Below are 14,624 nucleotides of genomic sequence, written 5' to 3'. Positions count from 1 at the left end.
GGAACAAGGACTCACACAGGAACTAGTACTCAGGAACTAGTACTCACACAGGAACCATCACACAGGAACCGTCACACAGGAACCACCACATAGTAACCAGTACTCACAAAGGAACCATCACACAGGAACCAGTACTCACACAGGAACCAGAACTCAAACAGGAACCAGAACTCAAACAGGAACCAACTCACCAAGGAACCAGTACTCACACAAGAACCACCACACAGGAACCACCACATAGGAACCACCACACAGGAACCCCAACACAGGAACCCTCACACAGAAACCACCAAACAGGAACCACTAAACAGGAACCCTCACACAGGAACCCCCACAGAAACCACTACACTGGAACCACCACACAGGAACCACCACATAGGAACCACCACACAGGAACCCCAACACAGGAACCCTCACACAGAAACTACCAAACAGGAACCACCAAACAGGAACCCTCACACAGGAACCCCCACAGAAACCACCACACAGGAACCACCACATAGTAACCACCACACAGGAACCACCACATAGTAACCACCACACAGGAACCACCACATAGTAACCACCACACAGGAACCACCACATAGTAACCACCACACAGGAACCACCACATAGTAACCACCACACAGGAACCACCACATAGTAACCACCACACAGGAACCACCACATAGTAACCACCAAACAGGAACCCTCACACAGGAACCCCCACAGAAACCACCACACAGGAACCACCACATAGTAACCACCACACAGGAACCACCACATAGTAACCACCACACAGGAACCACCACATAGTAACCACCACACAGGAACCACCACATAGTAACCACCACACAGGAACCACCACATAGTAACCACCACACAGGAACCACCACATAGTAACCACCACACAGGAACCACCACATAGTAACCACCACACAGGAACCACCACATAGTAACCACCACACAGGAACCACCACATAGTAACCACCACACAGGAACCACCACATAGTAACCACCACACAGGAACCACCACATAGTAACCACCAAACAGGAAACCACCACACAGGAACCACCACATAGTAACCACCACACAGGAACCACCACATAGTAACCACCACACAGGAACCACCACATAGTAACCACCACACAGGAACCACCACATAGTAACCACCACACAGGAACCACCACATAGTAACCACCACACAGGAACCACCACATAGTAACCACCACACAGGAACCACCACATAGTAACCACCACACAGGAACCACCACATAGTAACCACCACACAGGAACCACCACATAGTAACCACCACACAGGAACCACCACATAGTAACCACCACACAGGAACCACCACATAGTAACCACCACACAGGAACCACCACATAGTAACCACCACACAGGAACCACCACATAGTAACCACCACACAGGAACCACCACATAGTAACCACCACACAGGAACCACCACATAGTAACCACCACACAGGAACCACCACATAGTAACCACCACACAGGAACCCTCACACAGGAACCCCCACAGAAACCACCACACAGGAACCACCACATAGTAACCACCACACAGGAACCACCACATAGTAACCACCACACAGGAACCACCACATAGTAACCACCACACAGAAACCACCAAACAGGAACCACCAAACAGGAACCCTCACAAAGGAACCCCCACAGAAACCACCACACAGGAACCACCACATAGTAACCACCACACAGGAACCACCACATAGTAACCACCACACAGGAACCACCACATAGTAACCACCACACAGGAACCACCACATAGTAACCACCACACAGGAACCACCACATAGTAACCACCACACAGGAACCACCACATAGTAACCACCACACAGGAACCACCACATAGTAACCACCACACAGAAACCACCAAACAGGAACCACCAAACAGGAACCCTCACAAAGGAACCCCCACAGAAACCACCACATAGTAACCACCACACAGGAACCACCACATAGTAACCACCACACAGGAACCACCACATAGTAACCACCACACAGGAACCACCACATAGTAACCACCACACAGGAACCACCACACAGGAACCACCACACAGGAACCACCACATGTAAGAACCAGTAGAATATTACTGATCATTCCTTAAAATATAAAATCATCTGACTTTACACACTACAGCTTTACTGCCTTAAATCCAAGTTTGGAACCAACAGACAGGTAGTCGTGCTGTAACCATGATGATGGATTCATGTAACACAAACGAGCTAACCTTAATTAATTAAAGAAAACATTAGTCAGCAAAGGTATCTAGTTTGAAAACGCTTTAATTAAAAAGTCAAAATAGAATTTGAAATAAACTCTTTTTACTAATTTGTAACATAATCAATTTTGCTGAAGGCAGAAATAGCCTGAACTAATTGGTAAAACATTAACCATCTGTACCCATAAAAAGGTTAAATAAATTTCTACTTCTACTAAATTTCTGCTTCCTGTTCTACAATCTACAGAACCATCTACACGACCTAAATCACACTGTCATACCAACGACAAATCTTCAAAAACTTACAATCAGTTTACTTGTAAAATGTTAATTAAAGTAATTACTAGTTCTATTAACGAATTATATAACATAGCTATGTAAGATGGCAATAGTTTCCCTATAATGTACATGTCAGTGATGAGGATGTGACAAGCTATAATAATTGTGACACTGAAGAGACGATCGTTAATCTATTACCTCTCTTTCTCATAATGAACTTGAGAAAACGATTTTCTGCAAGAAGTTGAGATCAAGAGCCAAAAAAAGATGATTTTTTTTCATCATTTATATGGACAAGATGACAAATCATGACCAGCGTGACCTAAATTGTGATGGATTAGATTTCCCATACTTGTAGGTAGTAATTAGTTATGAATTACATGAGTTTTATAACAATTTGTAGCTGGCGGGTCTCTGTGCATGTGCTGCACGCAGACACTTCAATAAAGCACCAAAAAATAGCCATTACACCAATACAAATTGATTGAATTTCCAAATACACAGCCAATTTAACTTTGGGAAAGGGCCTGTTGTGATTGTGTTTTCTCAATAATGTTCCTAAATAGACGACTCTTTGTTCCTGCTTCCAAGATCAACTTCTTCGTTTTTGCCTCTTAAAACTGGAGTTAAAATAGATTGCACCATCTTTCTTCAACAACTCGTTTAAAAAATATAATGGCCTGGATGTTAAAGGAGGAGTCACCAAGGTTTTCGTAACAGTCAATCAATTCATTTTAGAAGGGTGCGTTTTTTACCGCTGACTTCTAAACCTCGGTGCTCTTTCGGGGATTACAGCAAGGGAAACTACTCCATACCAAATATCAGACTTGCTGAAAGCCATCAGGAGATCGTAGTAATGGACTGATCTTGTCCATGTGTTCTCAGAGTTTAGCGACATTTTTGCCAATAGCACTAACAGCAGAGGTGAAAAAGCAATCTAGTATGTAAAACGGTGAACAACAAAACTGGTCACCTTTTGAACTTTAAAAACACATTCACTTCTGCAGTAATCACGAGATCTCAGACATGTAATTTGATTTTGTGGGGAACAAACACATGTCCTATCAAAAATCTTACAACTGTAAACAATCCCATCCCCTAGTAATATCTGCCATTATTAAATAATCAGACATATTATTTAATTATAGTAGAAATATGCATATCCTTCGGTAAAATCTAACAGTTTATAAATATGCATGACAATGATTAATTATACTGCCAGAGTACAAACACCTAGAGGACTTAGATCAAATCTGTATCACAGAAATGTTTTCCCCAAGCAAACAAGATATTGATGATAAAGACAACACATATTCATTCCAAAACTATGATAATATACCATCACATTTATGTAGTGTGCCAGGCCCTATGGCTCTCCAACACAAAGTATCGCTGCTTTAAGGTTAACATGAGAGGTTGAAGTCTGCGATATAGTGAAGGCAAAAAACAGCAAAACATATCAAAAACGTATGTTAGATTTTCAGAACATATATTACATTGTGTAAGTTGGAGAACTGTTTTAATATTGTATTTGACCCAAGCACTCAAAAAAGTAGCCTTTAGAAATAGTTCAATATGATGCATAGTTTAGTTGTTTAAGTTGATATAATTCTAAGGGTTTGGCTAAATAACGACTGATAAAGATATTTAAGTTTAGTGAATTTGGCCATCGCTCCTTAGGTACATGTTTATATTGGCCATGGCTCCTGGTGTACTGTTAATGCATACAGGGAAAGTTAGAATAAATTCAAAAACCATGAAATTTAAAAATTGTGATTCAATAACTGAAATACAAGCATGATCCAAAGTGATGCACTAGGGATATATTTCCCCCCTACAGGGCTAACTTTCTGACTCTAGGCATGCACACAAACATGATAACCTTTCTTAAATATTCCCACGAGCACTTCCAAAAGATAAAAAAGCATATCTTAGTAATTCAAATTAGGATGTTTAGGCTAGATCTGATAAAAAGTGCATAACCTTTAAAAACAGACATTAAATTTATTTAAACAGGTCTTATCCAAACAACAGCATTCTCAGGAACAAAAGTTATCTGGTTTTTTTTTAAAGAGAATCTTAAATATTTATAAAGCATTTAAGTTTATTGTTCAAGTTAATCTATGCAATTGCATACAACAACTAATTTCATAAAGTAGTTATTTTGTTCAAAATTTAATGTTGCTTGACAAATACAACAAAAACACGTACAGCTTACAAAGCTCTCATTCCAAAATTTCATTACCATAATTGAATTTTAAAACAATCTGGTTTTGTGAACTTTTCAATATTGAATCTAAAGAAATTTACATGTAATAGCAGGAAACAAACCAAGTACTACATACACTTCAGTATACTGTAGGACATGTTGAAATTTGAGGGATTTAAATGAAAAATACATTTTTACAATTTTTGTAGAGATTATGGTTATAATAGTAAGCGATATTCCTGATTGTCTGACCAGCAGATTGGATGTTGCTGTGTTGTGATGATGTGTTCTGATCTGATGTGTTATTAATGTGTCATTAAATTGATACAGGTACGCTGTACAGGTATATATATACTTAACCATTATCCTCATCCTCTATAATGTACGCTGTACAGGTATATATATACTAAACCATTATCCTCATCCTCAATAATGAAAGTCATTAGAGGGAAAACCAAACAACTTTATGACAGGGATATGAGCTGGCCCTGATCAGATGATCCCCAGTGGTAAAACAAAAGGAAATAATTGTAGAGCTGATCAGCCTGGTAGCTGTGGCATTCCAACAGATTGGGATGGCCATATCTATAGAATCTAGCTTGAAAACTAACATGGTGACCTCACCCAGTTAAATGTTAACCAGCTCAGTAATCTTGATCATGATAATGGCAGATGAATATTAACCCATACTTTCAACAAATCAGAAAGTTAAAATGTGGGAAATTTTAAGTATATGTTGTCGCGTGCGTATGTACATATCTACGTACATATGTATATTTATTGCATTTCATCCTGTTGATCCTGTTTAACTTAGACTGCTTGCAGATTTAAATTGCATTTCCATAGTCAAAAAAAAAAAAAAAAAAACTGCATTGGTTGCCAAGCAACAGTGGATATACCCTTGACAGAACATGTATCTTGAAGCTTTCAATTAAAACACTTCTGATTTATTCTCTAAACATCATAAACATTTTTCCATGTGTTTAAGAAGAAGAGGTTTTTCTGTTTTGAATCCTTGCCATGTAATTAATGCTCTACAATTTACTTTGGATTAGGCAGAAGACAGATTTTACATAATTCTTTAATTTAGTTCCTACAGATATAGGTCTTAATTGGTGGTCTTCTTAATGAAATAGACACATAAATATTTCAGGGTACTCTCGGTGATATCCAGGAATGTACGATAATCCTCAGTTATAATTATATAATTACCCTGTAAGTACAAGTACACAATTTATACAATTTAATGATAAACAGTTGTCAAAAAAGATTTCTTTCTGAGATAATGTCTGCAAAACAGTGACAGGAATCTATAAATGTATATTTTTCATGAGAGAGAAGGAGCATAACTGATAAAGTGAAGTATTGCATCATAAAATCTGTACTTACTCGAACACATACAGGAAACTACTTAAAATATCATCAACAAATCTTAAGTTAAGGAGACAGCTATTTGAAGATTGAGATGATGAAGTAGAGAACAGGAATTTGTTATTTAGTAATAAAAAATTAAGGCAGAAATTTTTAACAGAAAGGAATTATATACTCTTTAATACGATCAGTCACATGGCGTCTCTCCCAGCAGGTCAGGGCTGCACAACTTAATCCGGTTATAATGGCACTGCATAATTAACACTGTATTTTGTCTTTAATTATAGAAAACTAATAGAATCACAATTCAGTGTTAATGGCTCACAAATACAGGAGAAATACAATAAGGTCATCAGGTCAAGGTCACAAAACCAGGCGACAGTTTCAAACAAATTGGATCTAACAGTCTCTATTATGACACTCAGGACAAACGGTTCTTCAGTGTCAAACACAGTTCAGGTCCTGGAACAAGCTGTGAGTCAAAAAGATCGTCCACTGTCTAGGGAGATTAATTACCTAACTGTTTTGGGTAAATTATTCATTGTTTTGGTGAGAACTTTGTAAATCACCTTACCAGTACCACTTTAACCTTACTGTTTTTACACATCACCATCATTTTGGTGCATTACTTGGTTTTCAACCTTTTTATAGATTACCAAATTTTTCTGGCATCCTACTTTTTTCATAGCTTACCTGACTGTTTTTTGTGGATTACCCAACTTTTCTGGCATCCTAATGTTTTCATAGCTTACCTGACTTTTTTTTGTGGATTACCCAACTTTTCTGGTATCCTACTGTTTTCATAGCTTACCTGACTGTTTTTTGTAAATTTTCCAACTGTTTTGGAGGGCTGCATTAAGTGACTATATTTATGGCTTTTTAATACAATTTATTTTCAAACGGGGCACAATTTGTAGTCAGATTTACAACAATTTGTAGTCAAATAGCTCTCGACAGCTACCTGTTACCGCCATTGTAATCCTTTTATGCATATGACATAGGGGCGCTGTGTTAAATCTGCAACCTTAATCAAATCAATAGTTTCTTCCTTCAAATAATGTAAATCTATTCTCCCTTGATGCAAACCAGTTTGAAATCAGAATTTATATGTTTAAACGAGGGATTTGGTATCAAAATTAATGACGGAATCTCAGGTATATCTCTCCTCTGATTGGTTAATGCGAACCCTTGATGAACAGTTTAAATTAACCAGAGTAATGTCCCCTGCCAAGTGCTCTCCCATAGAAGGATTGACAATTTCCTCACAATTAAAAAGGCACAATCAAAATAAATGTCTCTTCATTATAATTTGATATATATATTGCATCTGGTGAAATCCCTAACAACTGTGACTATGTAATCGTCAGTACAACCCACAGTCAAGCTAAAACAAATCCACTGTTAAAATATCTATAATCAAACTACGTCTCAGAGATAATTACAGTTTAACAAATACCTCTCAAGGTAACCAGAATTCACTAGAAAAGAATTGGACAAATTCATTCATCCTTTACTTTCGTTTAATTGTTCCCAATCACAATCACTGAGATTTTTTTGTTCAAATTGATACTGAGGGAAAGGAATGAAACTCTTAAAACAGCGAATAAAATCTAACGATCTTCTCAATGGCAGTGTCTGTGTTCATTACTGCTTGCTTTAGTTTTAGTCTGATCAAGTGTACTGGACAACTGGCAACTAAAAGGAACTACAGGCTCAAGATTTGATTCCTCCAAAACAGAGAGAATAAATATCAATATAGAATTAATCTCTAATAATGATATATAAATGTGACATTTGATTGGAAGTGTATTTCAAATCATTAACTTTTCATCTCTGATCACCGATACTGTACAACTGACCTCTATCAACTCTACATGATTACAGATATATAATCATATGAAACCAGCAAGTGTATAAAACAATCAATATCAAAAATGAAACTTATCCTTTATTTATATTTTTTTAATTTTTTTTTTTTTTTTTTTTGGACGAATTTCTGAAATCATCCTGGTATCAGTATAACAAATGATAGTGAAAGTTTGTCAGAAATATTACCATATAACTACGGTATCCCCAGGTGGTCGTGATAATATCATCAGGTTCACAATAATGCTTGTAATTGCATACGATGTAGCCACAACACAGTAAACTATACAGTCGGGTTATAATGATTACTGGAAATCAATATGCTAGAAAGGTCGATAAATCTTTCTAGTCAACAATATTTGGTAACAATAAATAAAAAAAAATATTTAAAAGTACACACACATCATCAGAAATACACAATGGTATAGAAAACTATAAAAAAAATCTCCATACCAGACAATGTATTACTGTAGTATATAATCTTATAACAATATTAAATTCAGGACTTTATACTTATAATTATAATCTTTATAATACTTATTTGAAACCATTGTTGGCAATACTTAAAAACATTATTTAATTTTCAACAATTGCATTCAAGTTGTAATATACAGTATCAAACATAGATAGGCAGTTATTGTTTCTTCTGTTGTATGCAGCAAAGCCTTAGTGATAATTAGCAATTTATATACAGTTTTCAAAAGCATTGTGAAACAGACTTCCTGGATGTATATGCCCTGGTGTAATTGCCATGTAATGCATAGTGTACGTGTTATTGCAAATGGCGGGTTGTATCCATACTCTGGAGAAACACGTAAATCAGAGAGACACTTGTCTTGGTCACAATGGAGAAATCCAGACTCCCTTGTGCTCCTATTTACATCCTGGTCATGTTTTTATTTCATTTTCACAAAACTCTTTTGTCTGTTTTCTTAAGAAACAGATTAGACACTGGACAATGACCATTTTCCATATACAGCGATGTTCATGTTTCTATAGGAGAATCATATTGATTTTTACGAAACTTACAAAGCAACTTTTTCTACCAATTTTTCTGCTCTATAGCAGTTGAAGATTTACAATTTGTTCCTACACAAATTCCAAAATCTTTGAATACATACAAACACATTTATTATACAAATACAGAAATATTACCCTAACGTTTACCAACTGTTTTATGGAGCTGTTCATCCAGAATAAAATTCTATACAAACTGCTATAAGATAGGAAATTGAGGAAAGTATGAATGGCTCGCCTGCTGAAAATACACAGAAGGCATGAGCCCAACATTGTGACAGAGGTAGAGAAGAACCACAGCATCCCATTCTGGTGCTGCTGTGACTTAAATAGAGCTTCAACATCACTTTTCAGGCTGTTCTTTACGGCAACTTTCTAATTCCTTTTCTTAGCCACAGATTAAGAGTTTATATGAACCCTGGCCTAACAGTGCAAATCTACAGAGGTTTTACCACTGTTAAAGATCTCTCTACCATCTATAGAATTTACTTTACAGATACATTGTCACACGATTCCAGGTTATCCTCAATATTCCTCGGGTATTTTTTTAGGTTTTATGAAGGAATCAAACATCATGTGCTATTTTCTGAGTTTCTATCATAGGAAAGCCTTTCATGTTTTATTTTTGTCCTTTTCACCGTTAGGAAGGCTTTCAAATGGTTTTCTTTTTGTATGTAACACAGTATTTCGTATACATCTGTATATATTTTCGAAGATTTTAATCAGTAGAGTCGGACCGAAACATGTTATAATGAGCTAGCTTTCCTGTATATACAACAGCTCAATAGGAAATTAAAACACGAGAATATAACGGAAATGAATTTGGTTGCCATTGATCAATTAATTTACTCAAAATGGCATAAGCAGGCAGTGTTTCAAAAACTGATACAGAATTTCAGAGAATATATATATCAATTTTGCTATAAATCATTGCATGCTTGTCAAATGATCTCTGTGAAGGTTCATAATGGGTGAGGTGGGAATTGAGATTAAACTGAGAGTATAGGGTTCACACTGTGGCTTCATCTCTTTTATATGGATAGTTACATTAAGCTATAGATGATCATGGTAAATATTCCTCTTTGTTGATTCTGTAATTTACTGACACATTAATTCATCACATTATTTAATTGCTCTTTTTGGGAATGAAAAAAATTCTAATTCTAATAATGACTTTAATCAAAATGTATGGCAGCTAGGTGATAATCAATAAAGTTATATCAATATAATCAGCTAGGTGATAATCAATAAAGTTATATCAATATAATCAGCTAGGTGATAATCAATAAAGTTATATCAATATAATCAGCTAGGTGATAATCAATAAAGTTATATCAATATAATCAGCTAGGTGATAATCAATAAAGTTATATCAATATAATCAGCTAGGTGATAATCAATAAAGTTATATCAATATAATCAGCTAGGTGATAATCAATAAAGTTATTTCAATATAATGTAGTTCATGTAAAATTAAACCATTGACATCTATCAAAAGTGAAGATACCTTTAAATATCCAAATTATGAGACAATTTTTAAGCTTCATTTTTCGTAATTACTAAAACAGATTTGAAAATAATTTTTTACTCTAGTACTTCTTTTGTATATATGTATAATTTTAACAATTTAAATACCTTATTTTCTATACTGAAATCAATGTGTCCATTCTGGGAACACTTGTATTGAACAACACCAAATTTGATTGCTATATAGATAATGGTCTTTTGCATGGATAATGATTTAGAGGAGATCCTCGAGATCCCCAGTGGAGGAGGTCCCCTGTGATTACAGGTAATGGTGGCGTTATCATGAGAGATGAAGTCATCCTTCGTCATCGTCATGCTCTTCGCACCTCCAGGCACTATCACATGTTCAAAATAACTGTTTACAAACAATTTTAAAAATAGGTATGATGACTAGTGATAATCTACAACACATTGCGTTCGGTACATATGGTGTGTAATCATGTAGACTGTTGTAAAACTCGGGTGTGAAGATCTGTGTGTATTGATATCAAACAATTGTATTTATCAACTTAAAAAATAAACTTTGTTTATTTTGATAAAACTGATTTTGCAACAATTATTGATTGAGGCATATCAACTTGTTTTAATCAGTTTTGTCAGCCTGAACGGACATTGTCGGTCTATTTTTGAGAAATATGAAAGCCAAGTGTACTTTATGTACTGTACAGCACCCATCACCATAGAAAAGCTGGGTATGATATGGACCTAAGATTCCATCCTTTTCTGAACTCCTCCAATACTTTACATTTAGGATCAATGACATCATGTACATACACTCTCATGTCATTCTGGACTCCTCCAAAACATACATTAAGGATCAATGACATACACTCTCATGTCATTCTGGACTCCTCCAAAACATACATTTAGGATCAATGGCATACACTGTCATGTCATTCTGGACTCCTCCAAAACATACATTTAGGATCAATGGCATACACTGTCATGTCATTCTGGACTCCTCCAAAACATACATTTAGGATCAATGGCATACACTCTCATGTCATTCTGGACTCCTCCAAAACATACATTTAGGATCAATGGCATACACTGTCATGTCATTCTGGACTCCTCCAAAACATACATTTAGGATCAATGGCATACACTCTCATGTCATTCTGGACTCCTCCAAAACATACATTAAGGATCAATGACATACACTCCCATGTCATTCTGGACTCCTCCATCCTTTACATACATAAACATTAACAACTGCCATGCCATCCTGAACTCCCCCATGTGAAGCTAGCTATGACTTCTACCGCAGTATCATCCTGAACTTCTCTGACTTGTTCATATCCAGATACTGCAAATGTCATCCTAACTCCACACTAAGTTATCATCCTGAACTCCTCTATATTGTACAAATGTAATTAAAAGCTCTGACATACCGCTTAAACTAAACGACACAAAAGAAACAATTAGATGATTATGTATGGAACCGAGTAGAACATTTAAGGTAGGTTTATCAGAAGGTAAGATAAACGTTTAACAAAGTAACATTTACAGCAGAAGACAATTTCAAACTGTGTCCATTCATCAGCTCAAACAATTAAACAAATTATCAAGGGGGTCTCTATCTAGATGTAGGCAAACAATGAGATTGGCCATTTTGATTTCTCTGTGTCTCGTAAGACATTTTTGGCCTGTATTTTCCAGCCATCTTATAGGAGGAGAACAAGAAAACTATGGTGTCAGCTAGTTTACCGTGATAGTATTATAGAGGCCCTCCATCTCCAGGGAGATGTCTCACAGTCAGCGCCACACAACAAGTGTAGGAAAGATTTAGTAACAAACATAAATATTTATAGAAAACACATCTTTGTAATTCAATATAACTGTGAGGAGGGGACCCAGGAGAGGACGCTCACTCAGATAACATCTTTTTCTTTCTCCTAGGGAACATTACAACACAAACATCAAGTCTATCTAAAATGTTTCGCAAGGCTGTAATGATCAATTCCAATGAACAGATCAAACAGTCATTTTGAAGATAAAAAATATTCCCTCTCACAATTAGCTGTAAATGTCGGTTATTTTCCATCCACTAGAGAGAGAAGGATTTTCTTTCCTTGCTGTTTTCTAATCATACGACAAGTAAGCTACAATTTCACCAGAAGTATAGGATATTATTTTGCTCTTTCTAATATTTTTTTTTGTATTACCTTGATTGCATTTGTTGCTGGAAGCATAAAATACAAGTTTATATTACCATGTTCTGAGAAATATTAGTCACCATGGTGATAAGCCAGAGAGGATGCGTATGTCCTAGGGATTTCTAATTAGACAGAGAAAGTCTACATATACACCTTTATTGTCAAACCCATAGGATATCCTTCAAATTGTCTCCGAAAAATTTCAAATTTGTTCCTTTTAATTCTTCCTTGGCCTTAAAAGCTTTTCACAGGCAAAGAACTGAAAAGTTGAGAGGAGTGACAAACGATTAGTGTAGACAACAAGGTATTGGAATCAGCTACGTGTAGCCAGGTGGTGGGGAAATATTCTGTATACCACCATAGCTCTTATCAATATTAGATGAACACAATCTACTTAGTCTCTGTAAAATGTGCATGTGGTGTGGCTATGTGCATGCTTTTCCAGGCCTGATATATGCTAACTGTATTTGCTAGAACATCTTGAGAACTCCTTAAGGAGATAGATATAACAGGTCAAAGGTAGAAAACTACAATAAAGATTTTTTCACCATTTTTTCAGTAATTTTCCTTAGTGTTGTTGCAAGAACCATTTACACTTGCTCCATTAGGGCAGAGTAAAGTGCATCTCAATTAGTTGAGTACCAGCACTGATAGGTCAGTATCTGGCCCTGCCATTATCCTTAGAGACCTGAATTTAATGAAAAATCTACAAAATAGCTATTAGCTTCCCACCTTGTGACCATATATGGACATAAACTGCCTTTAATCTAAATCGTAATGGAGCTTGTTGGCCTCAAGCATTTCTAACATGATCACTTAGATGCTTTATCACCGAGACGATACTGCACTTAAGTTTTTTTTTTCATCACTGATTATATATTTTCTTGTGTAAAAGATTATTACAGCCACAAATCAACAAACTGAATGTTTTTTGACATGAAGTTACTGAAAAGATTTGATTAGTTACATCATATAACTTATGCCTCTGTCTCAGACCTAGGACTGATTGTTCTGTAACCTAAAGAAGCAGCTGTTCATCACTGTTATTTCCTCCTTGATGATGATAGTAGACCTGCAATTTGAGATGCTATAGTTACTTTTATAGATTGCTTAAATTTCACAGGAAATATTTTCATTTCTGTTTTGTTTTATTTTCAGCAAATTCTGTCAGCAAATACCATGGTTTTCTGTACAAGCAACAGGATGATACAAAAGCACTTCCAATTTACGACCTTAATGGGTGGATAGCCGGCATACAAGCAATGGTAAGGCTCACAGAAACCATTTTCTGGGATATAAAAATCAACAATTGCCAATCCTTTATATATGTATTAGGGGTACACCACTAGGTAACATACACTAGACTTTAGAGGATCCTGTGTATGTGTTAAGGGTGTATACACCACTAGGTAACATACACTAGACTTTAGAGGATCCTGTGTATGTATTAAGGGTGTATACACCACTAAGAAGCACACACTTGACTGAATTCTATCAAGAATTCATCATAACATTAAGGGATAAAATTAGCTGAAGTTGACTGTTGAGAAGGCTAAAAAATGTTCTTCAGCAATTAAGATTCTATGATTAAAGAAGTTAAGTTCTACCACACCTAGATTACAAACTGATCTAACTCAAACAGGTGTTCTATCAATGTTATAAACATCATCAATGATTGGAAATCTGTTTTCTTCTACTATATATACCATATAGACTTGAGATAAAGTCATTCTTGCAATGGCGGATATTACTCAGGAAAAGACATCTCCTGCGTAAGTGGTCCTTATATCAATAATACAAAGAATTAGCCAATCTGAGTCTGATCTAATCATACATTATTGAAGTCTGGTCATTGCTTTGATGGACAGTCATATCACCAACACATGTCTCCTATAGAAACTACAAAAACATTGCCCATCCTGATGATGGACTAGACAAGAAGATCTGAGCAGGTGCTTT

At 36.0% G+C, this 14,624-nt stretch overlaps 2 protein-coding genes across 2 annotated transcripts in view; one reads left to right on the top strand and one right to left on the bottom strand.

Annotated features, from left to right (window-relative positions):
• The window catches only part of LOC117336762 (cysteine--tRNA ligase, cytoplasmic-like), a 217,028-nt gene that overhangs the window by 150,171 nt on the left and 52,233 nt on the right, over positions 1-14,624 (bottom strand). The gene's annotated exons all lie outside the window — the stretch shown is intronic.
• LOC117336763 overlaps positions 1-14,624 on the top strand; it is a 162,154-nt gene that overhangs the window by 107,552 nt on the left and 39,978 nt on the right. Inside the window, exon 3 of the mRNA XM_033897397.1 lies at positions 13,824-13,930. Coding sequence (XP_033753288.1) covers positions 13,824-13,930 — 107 coding nt within the window. The remainder of the gene's footprint in view (positions 1-13,823; positions 13,931-14,624) is intronic.

The sequence above is a fragment of the Pecten maximus genome, chromosome 10 (genome assembly GCF_902652985.1).
Source record: "Pecten maximus chromosome 10, xPecMax1.1, whole genome shotgun sequence".
NCBI classification, from domain to species: Eukaryota; Metazoa; Mollusca; class Bivalvia; order Pectinida; family Pectinidae; genus Pecten; species Pecten maximus.
Note: the sequence above shows the minus strand (reverse complement) of the source record. Positions and strands in the feature narration are given on the sequence as shown.